The sequence below is a fragment of the Athene noctua genome, chromosome 1 (genome assembly GCF_965140245.1).
Source record: "Athene noctua chromosome 1, bAthNoc1.hap1.1, whole genome shotgun sequence".
NCBI classification, from domain to species: Eukaryota; Metazoa; Chordata; class Aves; order Strigiformes; family Strigidae; genus Athene; species Athene noctua.
This window is the reverse complement of record NC_134037.1, coordinates 68,313,692-68,327,736: the sequence shown is the minus strand read 5'-3', so window position 1 is coordinate 68,327,736 and position 14,045 is coordinate 68,313,692. Positions and strand designations below refer to the sequence as shown.

Below are 14,045 nucleotides of genomic sequence, written 5' to 3'. Positions count from 1 at the left end.
CAGATCTACTCAAAGAGTGTGGTGTAGTTATCTCTTACCCACACAGGTAAGACTCTGCTTATAAAAAATTCACAGAATCATCTAGGTTGGAAAAGACCTTGAAGATCATCCAGTCCAACCATTAACCTAACACTGACAGTTCCCAACTACACCATATCCCTCAGCAGTTAGTCGACCTGACTCTTAAATACCTCCAGGGAGGGGGACTCCACCACCTCCCTGGGCAGCCCATTCCAATGCCTAACAACCCATTCTGTAAAGAAATGCTTCCTAATATCTAGTCTAAACCTTCCCTAGTGCAACCTGAGGCCATTACCTCTTGTCCTACTTCATAGTAAAGATCCTCAATCTCAAACAAAGAGTATGATCAAAAGTATCTTTATCATTTAGAGAATGTTTTAAAAAACTCCCCGGGTACAACAGTTTAGGTCAAAAATTTCAAAAGCACCCAAAGACCAGGATAGCCAGTCCTACAAGCACTGAAAGTAACTCACGGACTTCAAGGAATCAAAGATAAATCAATAAAAAAAGTCTTCTAGCACTCCTGTATTTACTTTGTAATGAATTATGATTTCTCATGAGAATATGTATGAATAAAGTATCATAATTAATGTTGTCTAAACAAAAATCTTACAGAAAATGTCTGCTGTATAAAATTTGTTATGTGCATGCATACATACCTATAAATATACATATACACAGAGCTTTATCACCTTTCAATCCTTCTGCCAATTCATTACAGATAACTTAAATTCATACAGTATGCCTGCATACAGAATAGTTGCATCAATGACTGATGACAGAAAAAAGATAGTATTTGCAGAAGCTTAAATAAAACTTAAAGTAACACCATGAATCATTTTAGATAATAATATATTCTCTAAATATAGATAAATTCTACTTACAGCTTCCAACTGATCCATAAGTTTGGATAAAAATTTACGGCATTCTGGGGTTTTACTATCAATCTTCATCCCTGTTTGCATTGCATACAAACGACCTTTAAAGGAGACAAAACACAAAAAAAACCCAGAAGTGATTATCTAAGGCAAAACCCATAAGCAAACAAAGCAATTCTCCCCCCGCCCACGTGAAAAACTCATCTTGTGGTTTAACAACATACTACTGCACTACTAAACACTGAAATATAGGTATGTTCAGTCTTGCAGAGATAGTAAGAAATATTTTTCTAAGATTTATGCTCCCTTTATCTCAATGAGCATTTCCTGCTGATTTCAGACTGATGCTTGGATCACTATTATGCAATATTTATTGCTTTTGTAAAAAATCACCACCCTTGTTTGTAACTCTCTCAAACAGGCACTTCAAGTCAATTTTTATCCCTAATTATACATGACTAACTTTTATATGAGTTACACATATAGAGTGTATGGATATATCTCAAAAATGAAGCTTCATATAGCAGAAACCAATTAACTTTAAAACTCCAATTAACAAATGGAATTAAGCATCTATTATCTCCATGTATATGCATACATAGCATCAAAAAACACGACATAAACCTGATCTTTGAATCAGACAAGACAGACTATTAAACTTTCACAGAATCACCAAATCATCTAGGTTGGGAAAGACCTTGAAGATCATCTAGTCCAACCATTGACTGAACACTGACCATTCTCCTTGAAAGTAAAGTTGCCAGTTTTTTCCTATGACCTTGCAAATGAATGATTAACATATTCCGATTAACAATTATCTTTTTACTACCAAAACCCTATGAATTTTAGATATACACATGGCAGAACTTTATATGCTTCAGGAAATTGTGGGTAAAAAAAAGAAGCGAACAACTACTATTTACTAGGATTGACAACACAGAAGGGAAAATGGACAGAAACATTCAGTAACCAAACACCGAACATTTTTCACAAATAAGCCATTCTACTAACTCTCACTCCCAACCCTCAGAGGAGTCCTACAAAACACTTTCAAATGCAGAACTTAAGAACTAAAAGCTGTAACTCTACCAAATACTACCATGAGTTAGTTCTTACAGCATACCCCTATGTCCTTCTTCCTGCAGAACACAGAGTTCTGTAAGTGACCATTACTTGCTTTACAGCTTTACCACCTCTCTTCTTCCAAGCATCTCTCCATACACTAGAGATAGCATTTTCCCTTCGAATTATCTCAGTAAACATAAATATAACACAGCTGTTTTCAGTTGCACTTATTCTGATGTTTGCCGCAGAAGAAAGCATTATATGCTCAAAAGCTTGTCTGCCTTTTCCATCTATTATCAGTCTGTCTAACAAGATTAGATATCTCTACAAAATTTACCTAGGTTCTGCTGGTGAGCATCATAATTTAACTCATTTATCTGGATTTTAAAAGTTGTATTTCATGTTCCACATACAACTGATTATTCAAACCAGACAGAGTGTACATTCCTTATTTGGGGCAGCAAAGCTGACAAATTTTTGAAAATTAAAGCTGTTGTGTTGCCCAACCATTTAAAGACCTCCCCTAAAATACCAAATAAAGTACCTGTACCATCCAATGTCTCTCTTCTACATTGAGAATTTATAAAACAACCTAGCACCTTCATATTGAAATTCTCAGTAAAGAACAATCAATTAAAAGTCTACCGAGCAAAACTTCAGGAATACATAAAGGCTATGAACAACTACAACTGCTGACCATGAGAAACGAAAGACAGCAATTTTAATAAGAACTGCTATGTAGGTTCTATGCTATGTAGGTTTCATCAAATGACAACACTAATATTGAGCTACTTATTGGTATGTACTCTTAAGCTCACCTTATTTATCTTCAGGATGCTGACATGTAATGTTAAAAATTACAAAACCAGCACATTTAATGCTGAAATTACATTTCAAAGAAATCCAAACACAGAAAGATATAGAGATTTGTCTCTAAGGCCCTCAAATTAAGTTTACTGCCGATTAAAACATAATCACATGATGAGGAGTTAATGCTTACAGCCTCTAATTGAACTGATTTTTAAGTACATGCTTGATTGTAAGATTCCCTGAACACATTTCATAGTATGATTTAATAGTGTAAAACTTAGGAATTAACATAATGGGTGTTAGACCTATGGGCCATCTAGTTCAGTTATTTCTTTTTGACAGATAGAAGTATCAGACATTTTCAGAGCAAAGTAAATTAATTTTAGACCGATATGGGGTAGGGCAACATAAATTCAGAATACCCTTGGTCATTACTGTATACAGATTTATTTTATTTGCTGAAGTATGCATCTGACTATCTCTTCCATAATTCACTTACATAAAAAGAACCATTTCCATACAAATGGAAATCTTGCAAATGTCTTTAGTCTTGAGGATCAATCATTAAAAGATCTGCTTATCTGTAACTGTTACTCTTCTGTTACCCATATATGGCTTTTTTTCACATTCATTGCAAATACATCCATTTAAATAGTGAAAGCAAGGTCATTTTTTTCCTCAATAATATCCAAAGGGGTGTAGTGACAGGACTGTGACATCTGTATGCTTTGTAGACAGCCCTTAAAAGCCAGCCCTTTCCCCTCTTAGGATTTCAGAGACTGAGAAAACCTGACTCCTTCAGGCACTCCAGTAAACAAACGCAGAAGAGTGAGTCTAGAATACACTGAGAACATAGGCCAAAGAACAACAGTTACAGAGAAGAAACGTGTTTTTCTTGTCTATATATAAATTTACACTGTGGGTGGCATCAAGCAGTGTTCCATACCAACACCACTTTCCTGCTAAAAAGAAGACTCTGGGAACAAGGTGCCCAAGAGTCCTCAGGTCATTCAAGATCAAAGGACTATTATTCAAAGCATACATAGACTGTCAAGAAAGCATGTTCTAGCAGCAGCAGCTCTACAGATATTAAGAACAGAGACATCCTACAGACAGGCTATTAATGTCACCTGAGCTAAGATCAAATGCGTTACACCTGACACAGCAATTACATCTCTGTATCACACAACTGACTATACAAGAAATAAGACTTCCTAAAGATTTTATTAACTGGTAAAATATCAAAAGCACGCTTAAGTTACTCTAACAAGAGTCTACTTCAATCAAGTTCATAATTTTTGCACACTCACTTCTCATCCGTAGTGTGTTCGAAAGGAGTACTGCATAACAAAACCTGCCCATAGACAGGCCTCTGATGAGGCAATCATTGAGGTAAAGGCAAAATCTACTCCTTTCTCAAGTAAGTGGTAATCAAGGAAGACTACATTGTTTGTGGAAACTACTATTGACATAGCATCACTACCTAGTAGCATTCAGTACTGAAAGGGAGTCTTGAGTCAAATACTGTTGATGAAAGAACCTGATTGTAACTAAGTTCAAGGCAACCTGCAGGTCAGAAAAAACAAACCATACCCTACCAGTCAAAATCTCCTGGAACATCAGTTTCAGTTGATGAACTGAAGAAGGAGAAAGAAAGGATACTCTCCACAGCTTGAAACTTACCAGTGACAAAATGTTGTTAAGTACCTTTAGGCACACTTACTTCTTTACTCAGTGCTCCTCTAGTCAAAAGTTGGGCTTGGAGGTTGAAAACATCTATCAACAATCATTAAACATACCAAGCAGACAGCAGGTGAAACAGTAGAAAGACTGAGAGAATCTGGGATTTCTCTGACAGAATCAGAACAGGAAGAAGGGAAAATAATTTGGTATTTGCCTCTACAAACTCTAGAGAAATAAAAGTAATATTCTTTTAATGTTTTGAAATTTTGCTTTTGAAAATATCTGTATGAAAAGCAGTATGGGTGTGAATCTGAAAGCACCAAGTAATCCCTTACATTACTACAGAAAACAGGAAAAAGTGTCTTCTACCCTTTACATTTTTGTGTATTACTATCTTATTCCTAAAGCAAAGAATCTTAATTTAGTTTTTCCATGTTTGCATCTTTTGTTATCCTTCTCTCTGCTCTCCCTAATTCTGAAATGTCCGAAGTATTCTGCATGAAGACTATCTGTAAGACCATGTCAGTTTGTGTTGGTTTTGATACTACTACCTTTGCCAATTATGGTGTCAGAATTCTTTTGCATCTTTTACTTTTGTGTATAGTTTGTCACACAAATATTACTTATAGTAGGGATACATGATAGTAATTGAAAGATACGCTTTGATCTAGTGAAGGAAATCTATTATGTCCTTTTCCTGACTAACTTGCAGCAAATGGGCAAACTTACTTCATTACTGAATTTTCAGCAGCAACAAGCAAAACATAGTTTTCCTGTGTTAGTATCAACAGTGAAATTTTAATCTGGCAATGATCAAAGAAATGTCCTCCATGTTTATGTTGACAGGTAATCTCAGTAGCAAAGAACTCATAAGCAAGAGGCCAAAGTTCACCTCCTCCAAAATCTCTGCTTAGAAAGCCAAATGTAATATGAGTGCAGTTTTTCTCCCCCCCTATATCTGAAACAGAGTAATTATTTACATTCCTTTAAATACAGCTCTTCTGGTGTCTATAATACTGCAAAAGCAGTGGAATGTATTATTACTCTGCTTGCTAAGTCAAAAATTTTGCTTTAATGCAAGTGGTTCAATTTCTAATAACTCAAAGTAAATCTCCTGAACTGCACGGACACCAAAGAAAGAAATCCTCTTAGTGTTCTGTATTACAACTGCATTATTTTACCTTTTAAAAATACTACACTTGAGATGCCATTTTACATAAAAATTATTTCAAAGTTTTCTCTTCAGAACTTCTCTCTATACACTGAAAAGTGTTTCAAGTGCATGTCTTTAATGATCAGTACAGTAATATATGGTACAATTAAACAATTAGACTTAAGGGAGCCATTTGCTTGGTAACTTTTGATAAAAAATTTCCTCTGTGAAAACCTAAGCTGCATGAATATGAAAATTCTGATATAAAAAGACAACTAAAACCATACACTGCAGCTGCAAAGGTTTTCAAGTTTTTAAAGCCTAAATGAAATGTTTGAAGAATGTAGACAATCGTGAAAATAAGTGACACTGAATTCTTATCTGTCTTCACTATTTATGATGAAGATCTGGAATATTTGGAAACAAATAAGTGAATGCAGTTATTAGTTCTTTTTAGGCTTGTTTTACACACTTGACTTCATAACAAGATACAACCTATTTTTTTGGTCCCCTTTATCCAATTGAAGTAGCAGAAAAGATTTGTGTGGCCAACAACAGTAATACATGCATAAAGCACTAAGGAGGTAAAGGAGGCAAAGGAGGCTACACCGAGCTAATGTCTAAATATTAATTAATATTGTAAGTAGAGCTCAAGTCACTTGTAATCTTTTACGCACAGACACAGAACTGTTTTGCCAATTATTAACTAAAAGAGGGTTTGCTCTCAGTTTGCAGACAGGACATTTATCTTCAAATTCATAAAGACTTGGCAAGTAATCATTCTCAGAAAAAATGTTTTGCCAAGACAACTACAAAATTTATGTCTTGATTTGTTGCCCTTAATCTTTGTTCAGCAAATACTAAGTGTGGGTGTGCTGGATGGAATTATACAGTGAGCTTTACAGAAATTTCTCTGCTTTTATTTATGTCACGTAATACCACGTTATTTTTCCTTTGCTAATACACAGCACAATTTCAGAATGAGTATTTTGTCTTTAGTACGTGCCAGGCATTCATTCCTAATACACAGTAAGTTATTCCAGATTTATGTTTGGATAACAACTTAAACTCCCCTCACTCCCATTTTAAACTAACTCTGTGCCAAATAAAAATACCGGAGAACAAAAGTTCCAGCCAGCAAGCATGCACAATAAGTTGATTCTATCTTCTAAATTCTGTCCTACTATCCATTTTTCTTCTTCCTGGTCTAACAGGATCAAAAGATTACAGTTCTTTTTCCCCACGTGTATTTATTTCTCTAGTGCAGAAAAAAAAAAATATTAGGAACTGCAACATTTTTGGTATTTGATAGTAAGAAATTGATATTAAATAGTGACAAAAAAACATTGCTATAAACTTTAGCCATGTTTTGATTCTGATTAAGAGATGAAAGCTTTTTCAGGCCACAATTTATTACTTGTTCATATTCTACACGTTCTTCTTCCCTTCGTCAAATCACTGTCAGAAAAATGTTTGTTAAGTGCTTGGTACAGTAAGACAACAGCTGGAATACAAATGTGGGAAGCAAAGGACACAAAAACATTAAATTGGATTGCACTCAAACTAGTGCAAGCATATTTTCATAAAGAATGCATCTGAAAAGAAAATAGAGTTATTCTTCTTCCATGAACATTAATGTATCACACTTCATTCATTTAATTTCTCCATGCAGATCATATGGTATTTCTACATGGTGAAGTCCAAGTCGTCCGAATTCTAAGACTTTCAGAAACAGATTTAATAGCTCTGACAAACAAACTTCGAAGGACCTTATACCTCTTCTTCATTATATGATGCTGAAGGAAACTGGCAAAGACAAGGTAAGTATTAGGCTGGCAGCATCAATTCAAAAATCTGAAACTCCAGAGAAAACAAATTACTTTTAAGTATTTAGTTTCAGGTAAAATTATTTTAAGGAGAAATGCAAAAAAAAAAAAATAATTTCTGAGACACAAGGTGGGGGCAAGGAAGACTACACACAAATTTAATTAAGAAAGTCAAAACAAAAAAAGGATATTATCATGACCCCTTCTTCCCCTCAGATTCTTTTATAGTATTCTAAACCCTACAGAGAAAAATGGATTGAAAGCAGTATATTTCAAGGTTATGTTAATGCTAGACAAAGTTTGTCAAGTCAAAACTATCTGAAGTAAAATATCTCTTACTTAAAATTACTGAAAGTTGTAGTAAATTACATTAGAATTTACTGCTATTGAAGAATAGCAACTTGTAAACAAACTAAATAGGCGAAACAAAATTTGCAATTACAAAGACTGGGAATTATTGTTAGATGACAAAACCAGTAATTTAATATCTATTATGAATCTTAGGAAATTACTCCATATTCTACACTGCCGTTCTGCTGTGTGGTTTAAGGACCAATTTTGGTCTAGTAAAATTTAAGAGATCTATATGTGGAATTCATAGGTTTCTAAGCTTTTACACAATATTTAAACTATCAGTATTTTTCAAATCTTGTTTCTATAGTCTAATAAAGAAAATTAAATATTTCTAATTAAAACAGAAAAACTATTTTAACAGTAGGATTTATAGTAACTGAGATCTCAAGAAGGCAAAGGGAGAAGGCAGCTACTCTGGCTTAGTTACGGTCAAGCCATACGGATAAAACAGCTTGTAGTGATTAGAGCACAAATCTGAAGCACTCCTGTGGGACACCCTCCAGCTTAGTTTAAACTGGAAGAAACCTATTTCATACTCTCAAACTACTCTGTGAGGTGGACCAAAGCACCCTAGATGGGCATAACCATGAGATAAGTTTCCAAAGTGCACTCCTGACCTTAACTGCTAACAGCATCCAGGGCTGCATTAGGAGAAGCAGTGCCAGCAGGTTGAAGGAGGTGATCTTTCCCTTCTACTCAGTACTGGTGTGACACACCTGGAGTACTTGGGTCCAGTTCCGGGCTCCCAGTATGAGACACATGAGAAAGGCCACAAAGTTGATGAAGGGCTAGAAACATCTGTCATACCGGGAGAGGCAGAGGGCTGGGACTGTTTAGTCTTGAAAAGAGAAGGCTCAGAGAGTCTTACCAATGTGCATAAATACCTTATGCGGGGAGTGGGGCAGTGGGGAGTGAAGACAAAGCGAGACCCTTCTCAGTGGTGCCCCGGTGACTGAACAAGAGGCAATGGGCACAACATGAAATACAGGAAATCCCATTTAAACATAACAAAAATCTTTTACTGTGAGGATAATCCCACACTGGAACAGGTTGCTCTCAACAGCTGAGTTTCCATCCTTGGGGATATTCAAAACCTGCCTGGACAGTCCTGACTAACGTGCACTAATGGTCACACTTTGAGCGGGTGACTGGACTAGGTGACATACAACTTTCCCTTCAATCTCAATGATTTTTTGATTCTGCAAATTAGAATGTGGATATCGATGCATTACTTCTTCAGAAGCAGTAGCAAACCATAGGCAGGGAAAGATGGTTCTTAATTCTACTTCCAGAGGTTCAAGTTGAATAAAGATCCACCAAAAAACTGTGAATTATATGGTGGAAAAAGGCATATTATTATATTGAGACAGAACAATCAAACTTCAGGAGTTTTACAAATATATGCATACCTCATAAATAAAGTTTTAGTGTCTGAAGTACACTTGTTCTATTTTATGTTCTCATTCCTATAACTTTTATTTTTACATCTTTTAAAATATTACCTATGTAATCAAAGTAACTGCCAAAAATACTACACAATAGTTAAAATAATCTTAATTTTGCTGCTGCCCACAGTTTGCTTTGAGGACTGCGGAGTTTATGTATTTATCTTTGTTATTCCAATCAATTCTCCCTGTTTTTCTGTCTCTACAGTCAAACCAGAGTCTTAAGAGCAGTTTTCGTACTTACAAATCTCTGAAAAAAATCAGAGGAAATAAGCTAAGACTGAAGACTGAAAAAGTAGAAAGCACAAGAAAAAAAAAGAAATTGAGAAATATTTTTAGTTTATACTCATAACACAATCAAAACAAGTCTCACAGTACACTATGAAATGGATACCTACTTCTTAAATATTTGACCATTTCAATTAACTTATCCTGATTAAGGAACAGATTAAATCTATTCTTCAGTATGTAATCTCTAGTAATAGGCTTTAAATCATTTGTAGTATTAGTAGCACACAAAACAGTTTTCTGCTACCAGCAATATGAGAATATGGAAAATATACTTTTATAAATGGATTATATAAAACTAGTACAAAGAATGAGCATTTAAACTGGAAATCTCAGAAAATTGATCTTATTAGATAAGGAATAAGAACATTATTTTATGCATTTCAATTCTACAATATCCCAGTTAAACCAGAACCTCTGCAGTGACATACAGTAAATACCAGCTTTTATTTCCATTAATATTTCTGAATTAGATGCATCCTCTAATGCATCAAGATACAATAAAAAGTTGAATAAATTAAAAGCTCTATTAAAATATTTATCTGTAATTAGTCCTCTACTCTGAGGAAGGACCAGTAAAAAATGTTAACGCTATCTCAGTTGTAAAATTACACAGTAACTATATTTCCCAAGTTCTGAGCCAGGTCATGAACTTTATTTTTTGTCTCTTTTTTAAAAAAAAATAATTAAAAAGTCTTATAATTGGTATTCAGTGAGAAGCCTGTTTCATGGATGTCTGACTAAACTTAAAAGTAAAAAGCCAGTCACATTTAACAGATGGGTATTTCTGTTAAAAACTGAATTACTTTTGATTCAAGAGGTTGTCAATTAGTTGTGGAAAAAAACCTTTGCCTCTTTTGCTTCTCCCTCCTGCTTGATCCCACAAAACCAGAAATGTCAACACAGTAGTGAGACCCTTCAGAAGGATTTCTCTGGTGCTTTTCTATTTCAAGACTTTGAGAACAACAGATTTTCTTCACACCTTTTGTAAACAGATAAAGTCTACTGATCTCACATTAATGTCTTCTGATGTTTAGCACACTGCAAAGCAAAACCCATCCCAGTCCTGCATTTCAGAACTTACAAGAATCATGATTTTTCTTGTTGCATTCACTGGGTATCCAAACACTGTCATGTGCTAGGATGTTATATATCAGGAAACACCAATGTTTTTCTGGCAGCTCACTGGCATTCTCAATACTTTTGAATAAGACCATCAATGGCCAGTAAGCACAGAAGTGCAAAATAAACTACCAATTATCTTTGAAAAAAGCTTAACACTACTGAAGGGCTGAAACAACAGCTACTAAGGAAACTCTTGCTCGAAACATTAAACCTGAAGTTTTTAAAAGACAAAACTACCTCTCATACCTTGCAATTTTTCAAAAAATAACTTCGGAGTCAAACTGCCTATGGCACAGAGATATAATTTCTTCAGTTATTACAAAGGCCAGAGATTTTTTTATCAAAGCCTGCCTCCTTGTGTTTGCAGAATAACATCTCAAATAAGTCAGACTCATGTATATTTTTAACATAAGAAAGTTAATTCATTGACCCCAGTTGTTTTCTTTTTGCTAGGCAATCAATGTATCACCTCAACTGGTATTCCCTCATGCCTATCAAATCAGCTGACCTTTACTGAACCTGAAATAGCTACATACTGGATGCCAATAATTAACAAAATAATGAAATGTGAGACAGTATCATATGGGAAGGTACGCATTTTAAAAGAAGGTGGTAGATTAAAAAAGGTTTACAAATAGCATATAAAGCTATTGATCATACGCTGCTTTGATTTTAGTACCTAAAAATGGAGTTAAGCATGAAAGCTTTGTAAGGAATATACAGGACTACCAGAAATAAAATCATTTCTAGCAAGTACCACAACAAAAACTATCTGTGATGTCTTACGGTGCTTAAGAGCATCAATGTTGTTCTTCAATGTTTTATTTTTCATGTGGAAAATTACGTGGCAGTCAAAAAATACAAATCATCCCTACTGTAGCTATCCATACTGCGTAAAACAGGACTAATGTTCATCAAATCACCGTTTCTTTAAACCAACATATGCCAACAATATCAAAAAAGCAGGAGTCCTATCTTCACCCCAAGCCACTGTGTCTTGTTCCTTGTCTTTGCCTGTGTGAGAACACAGCTGTTTAAGCAGTGGTGAATTGGCCTTAGCTTATTATTGGTTTTCATCATACAATTACATCAACGTTTGCTTCTGAAGCACATTAGGGTTGGGAATGAGAGGTCAGAGAAGGACTACATTATCTTCTTCAGTTGGCAGTGCTGGTTCATGCTACTTTAATGCTTCATGAACTGCACCCAAAAAATGTAAGAAAAAAAAAATTTAAATGGTATATGCAAATGAAATGTGTAACTGCTGAATTCCCAGATTTGAGAGCACACCTCTAGCACCAGCAGATGCTGATGAGAGACAAAAATGTTACCATGAGCATTAAGTAGTTCTTCCTGACAATTTTAACATAGAAAATAATATTTTGGGCTGCAAACACATCTTACCAGAGTTCACTGGCTTCTGATATCCAAGTTAGTTTGTGTCTCAGCTCTTATTATCAGAAATATGCAAGTGGAACTAAAATGCACATAAATCAAAACCTAGCAATCATATGTCCATACTGAAAACTACTGTGCTATGGGAATGTAACATTAGGACCAACCTTTTCTCTACAGATGAACCACTTCTGACAACATTTCAAAGCTATAAACACCCTTCTCTCTTCTTTGGACTGACAGTTACATCCAACACGTGACCAAAATTCAGATGTTCCCCCTCATGCAGTGTCTGGGCAAGCAGCCTTGTGATGGAACACACAGCACTGTCCCACCACAGGACTTTTCATGGCAGGGTCCCTGCAGCTGGCTGCTGGGCCCCCCCATCCTCCTGGCCCCAGGACATGCACGGTGCCAGGCACACACCTGTGGCTGAGGCACAGAGACCACCTTGCGCTCCAGCACACATCAAGCTTTCATCACACCATTCCCTCCATGCAAGGCATTATAGCAAATATATAGAGGTCCTCTGAAACACATTTCAAAGGCTCCACAAAGAGATGCTCACTTTTTCTCAGTGAAGCATCTAGTGAGAAACGTTGCTTTAACTCCACATAAAATCTGTGTTTCTTTCAAAACATTATCAGAAAAGTATCCTGAAAATTTTCTGTATCCCCAGACTTTAAAAACCCTACCTTTTCAGGAAATATTTTATTATTCATAGCATGCTAGAAATATACACAGCACTTTTTTTTTTTTTTTGATAGCAGCAATATTAATACTTTGGGATTCCACATAATTGTTGCAAACCCACAATGTTCAAAATTAATGGTTCATAAACCTTATTTTTGCTTCACAGCCAGAATTAACAAAAAAAAATTCTATGAAACAGGAATTCTACATTTTAGTCAATCCAGATAAACTCATCCACCATGGGAGGAAATAAGTGTCATCTGTGGAACACTGGTGAAAATTAATTCTTCTTCTCTGTGTATTTAAAAGAACAAAGGATCAAAGCAAGACCTGTCTTAAAAAAGAGGTGTCACTGCTTTTACTTTATATAATTATGTAATGAAACATATTTCTAGAATATAGTCTTCACTATACTCAGTAATGAATCAGATGTGCTGAAGTACTCAAATGAAAAAGTAAGATATGCACATTTTCAGGCTACTTAGGACAGACAATGCATAGAAAACACTAATTATTCAATACAGGGTTTTTTTCCTGTACACTAAGACATTAAGTTCCAGAATGGTAAAGACATCAAGAAAAATAGAGATCAGCCACCAAAACATTTCTGTTTTAAAATAAAAATAGACTTCTATTTTGTTACCTACACTAAATGCTAGTCATTTCAGTGTATAGCCAGACACGGTGTTACATCTGATAAAAAACTCCAAAGAAATAAACAAAACAAACCAGTGCAACCTGGCCTGGCTGGTGCTTCCTGCCCCACAAAGTATGATTTTTCCTGTGTTTTTCCAGTAAAAAAGTGAGTACTATTGAGAACATCCAGCATGGTAATATGTAGCTATCTCACTTCTCTGGTGACACTTCTGCACATTAGCACAGTATTTCTGCCTAACACATAAAAACTAAAATTATTTTTTCAATACTAAGCTGATAGGAAATTCAGTCTTCAGAAAGCTCTGAAAAAAACTAAGTTCATCTTCCTAAACTTAAGACTGCCTTATAAATTAAGCTACCAGTTCTACTTCTATTTTTATTTAATTCTTTTTGAAGACAAGCTATTGCCAAGCTAACTCCCCTGATGACCTCCTCGCATCTCAACAAAAAGACAAAAAAAAACAAACAACATGAACATACATTTCTGGTCATCTGTTAGTCTTAGAAATTTTCCAAGTGTGGTGATTAGCTGTGACAGGAATTTAAGGCTACAACAAGATTGCATTTCCCAATTAACTGTGGAAAGCCTTTTAGAAAGACTCACAGATCATATTAATTTGAAAGATTTACAGTAAGATTTTGCTGTGATCAT

General features: G+C 35.2%; 1 protein-coding gene across 3 annotated transcripts in view; it reads right to left on the bottom strand.

Moving 5' to 3' along the window:
* The window catches only part of VTA1 (vesicle trafficking 1), a 41,386-nt gene that overhangs the window by 26,511 nt on the left and 830 nt on the right, over nt 1-14,045 (bottom strand). For all 3 annotated transcript variants that reach the window (XM_074896450.1, XM_074896451.1, XM_074896452.1), the window contains one exon: nt 906-1,000. In XM_074896450.1, coding sequence (XP_074752551.1) covers nt 906-1,000 — 95 coding nt within the window. The remainder of the gene's footprint in view (nt 1-905; nt 1,001-14,045) is intronic.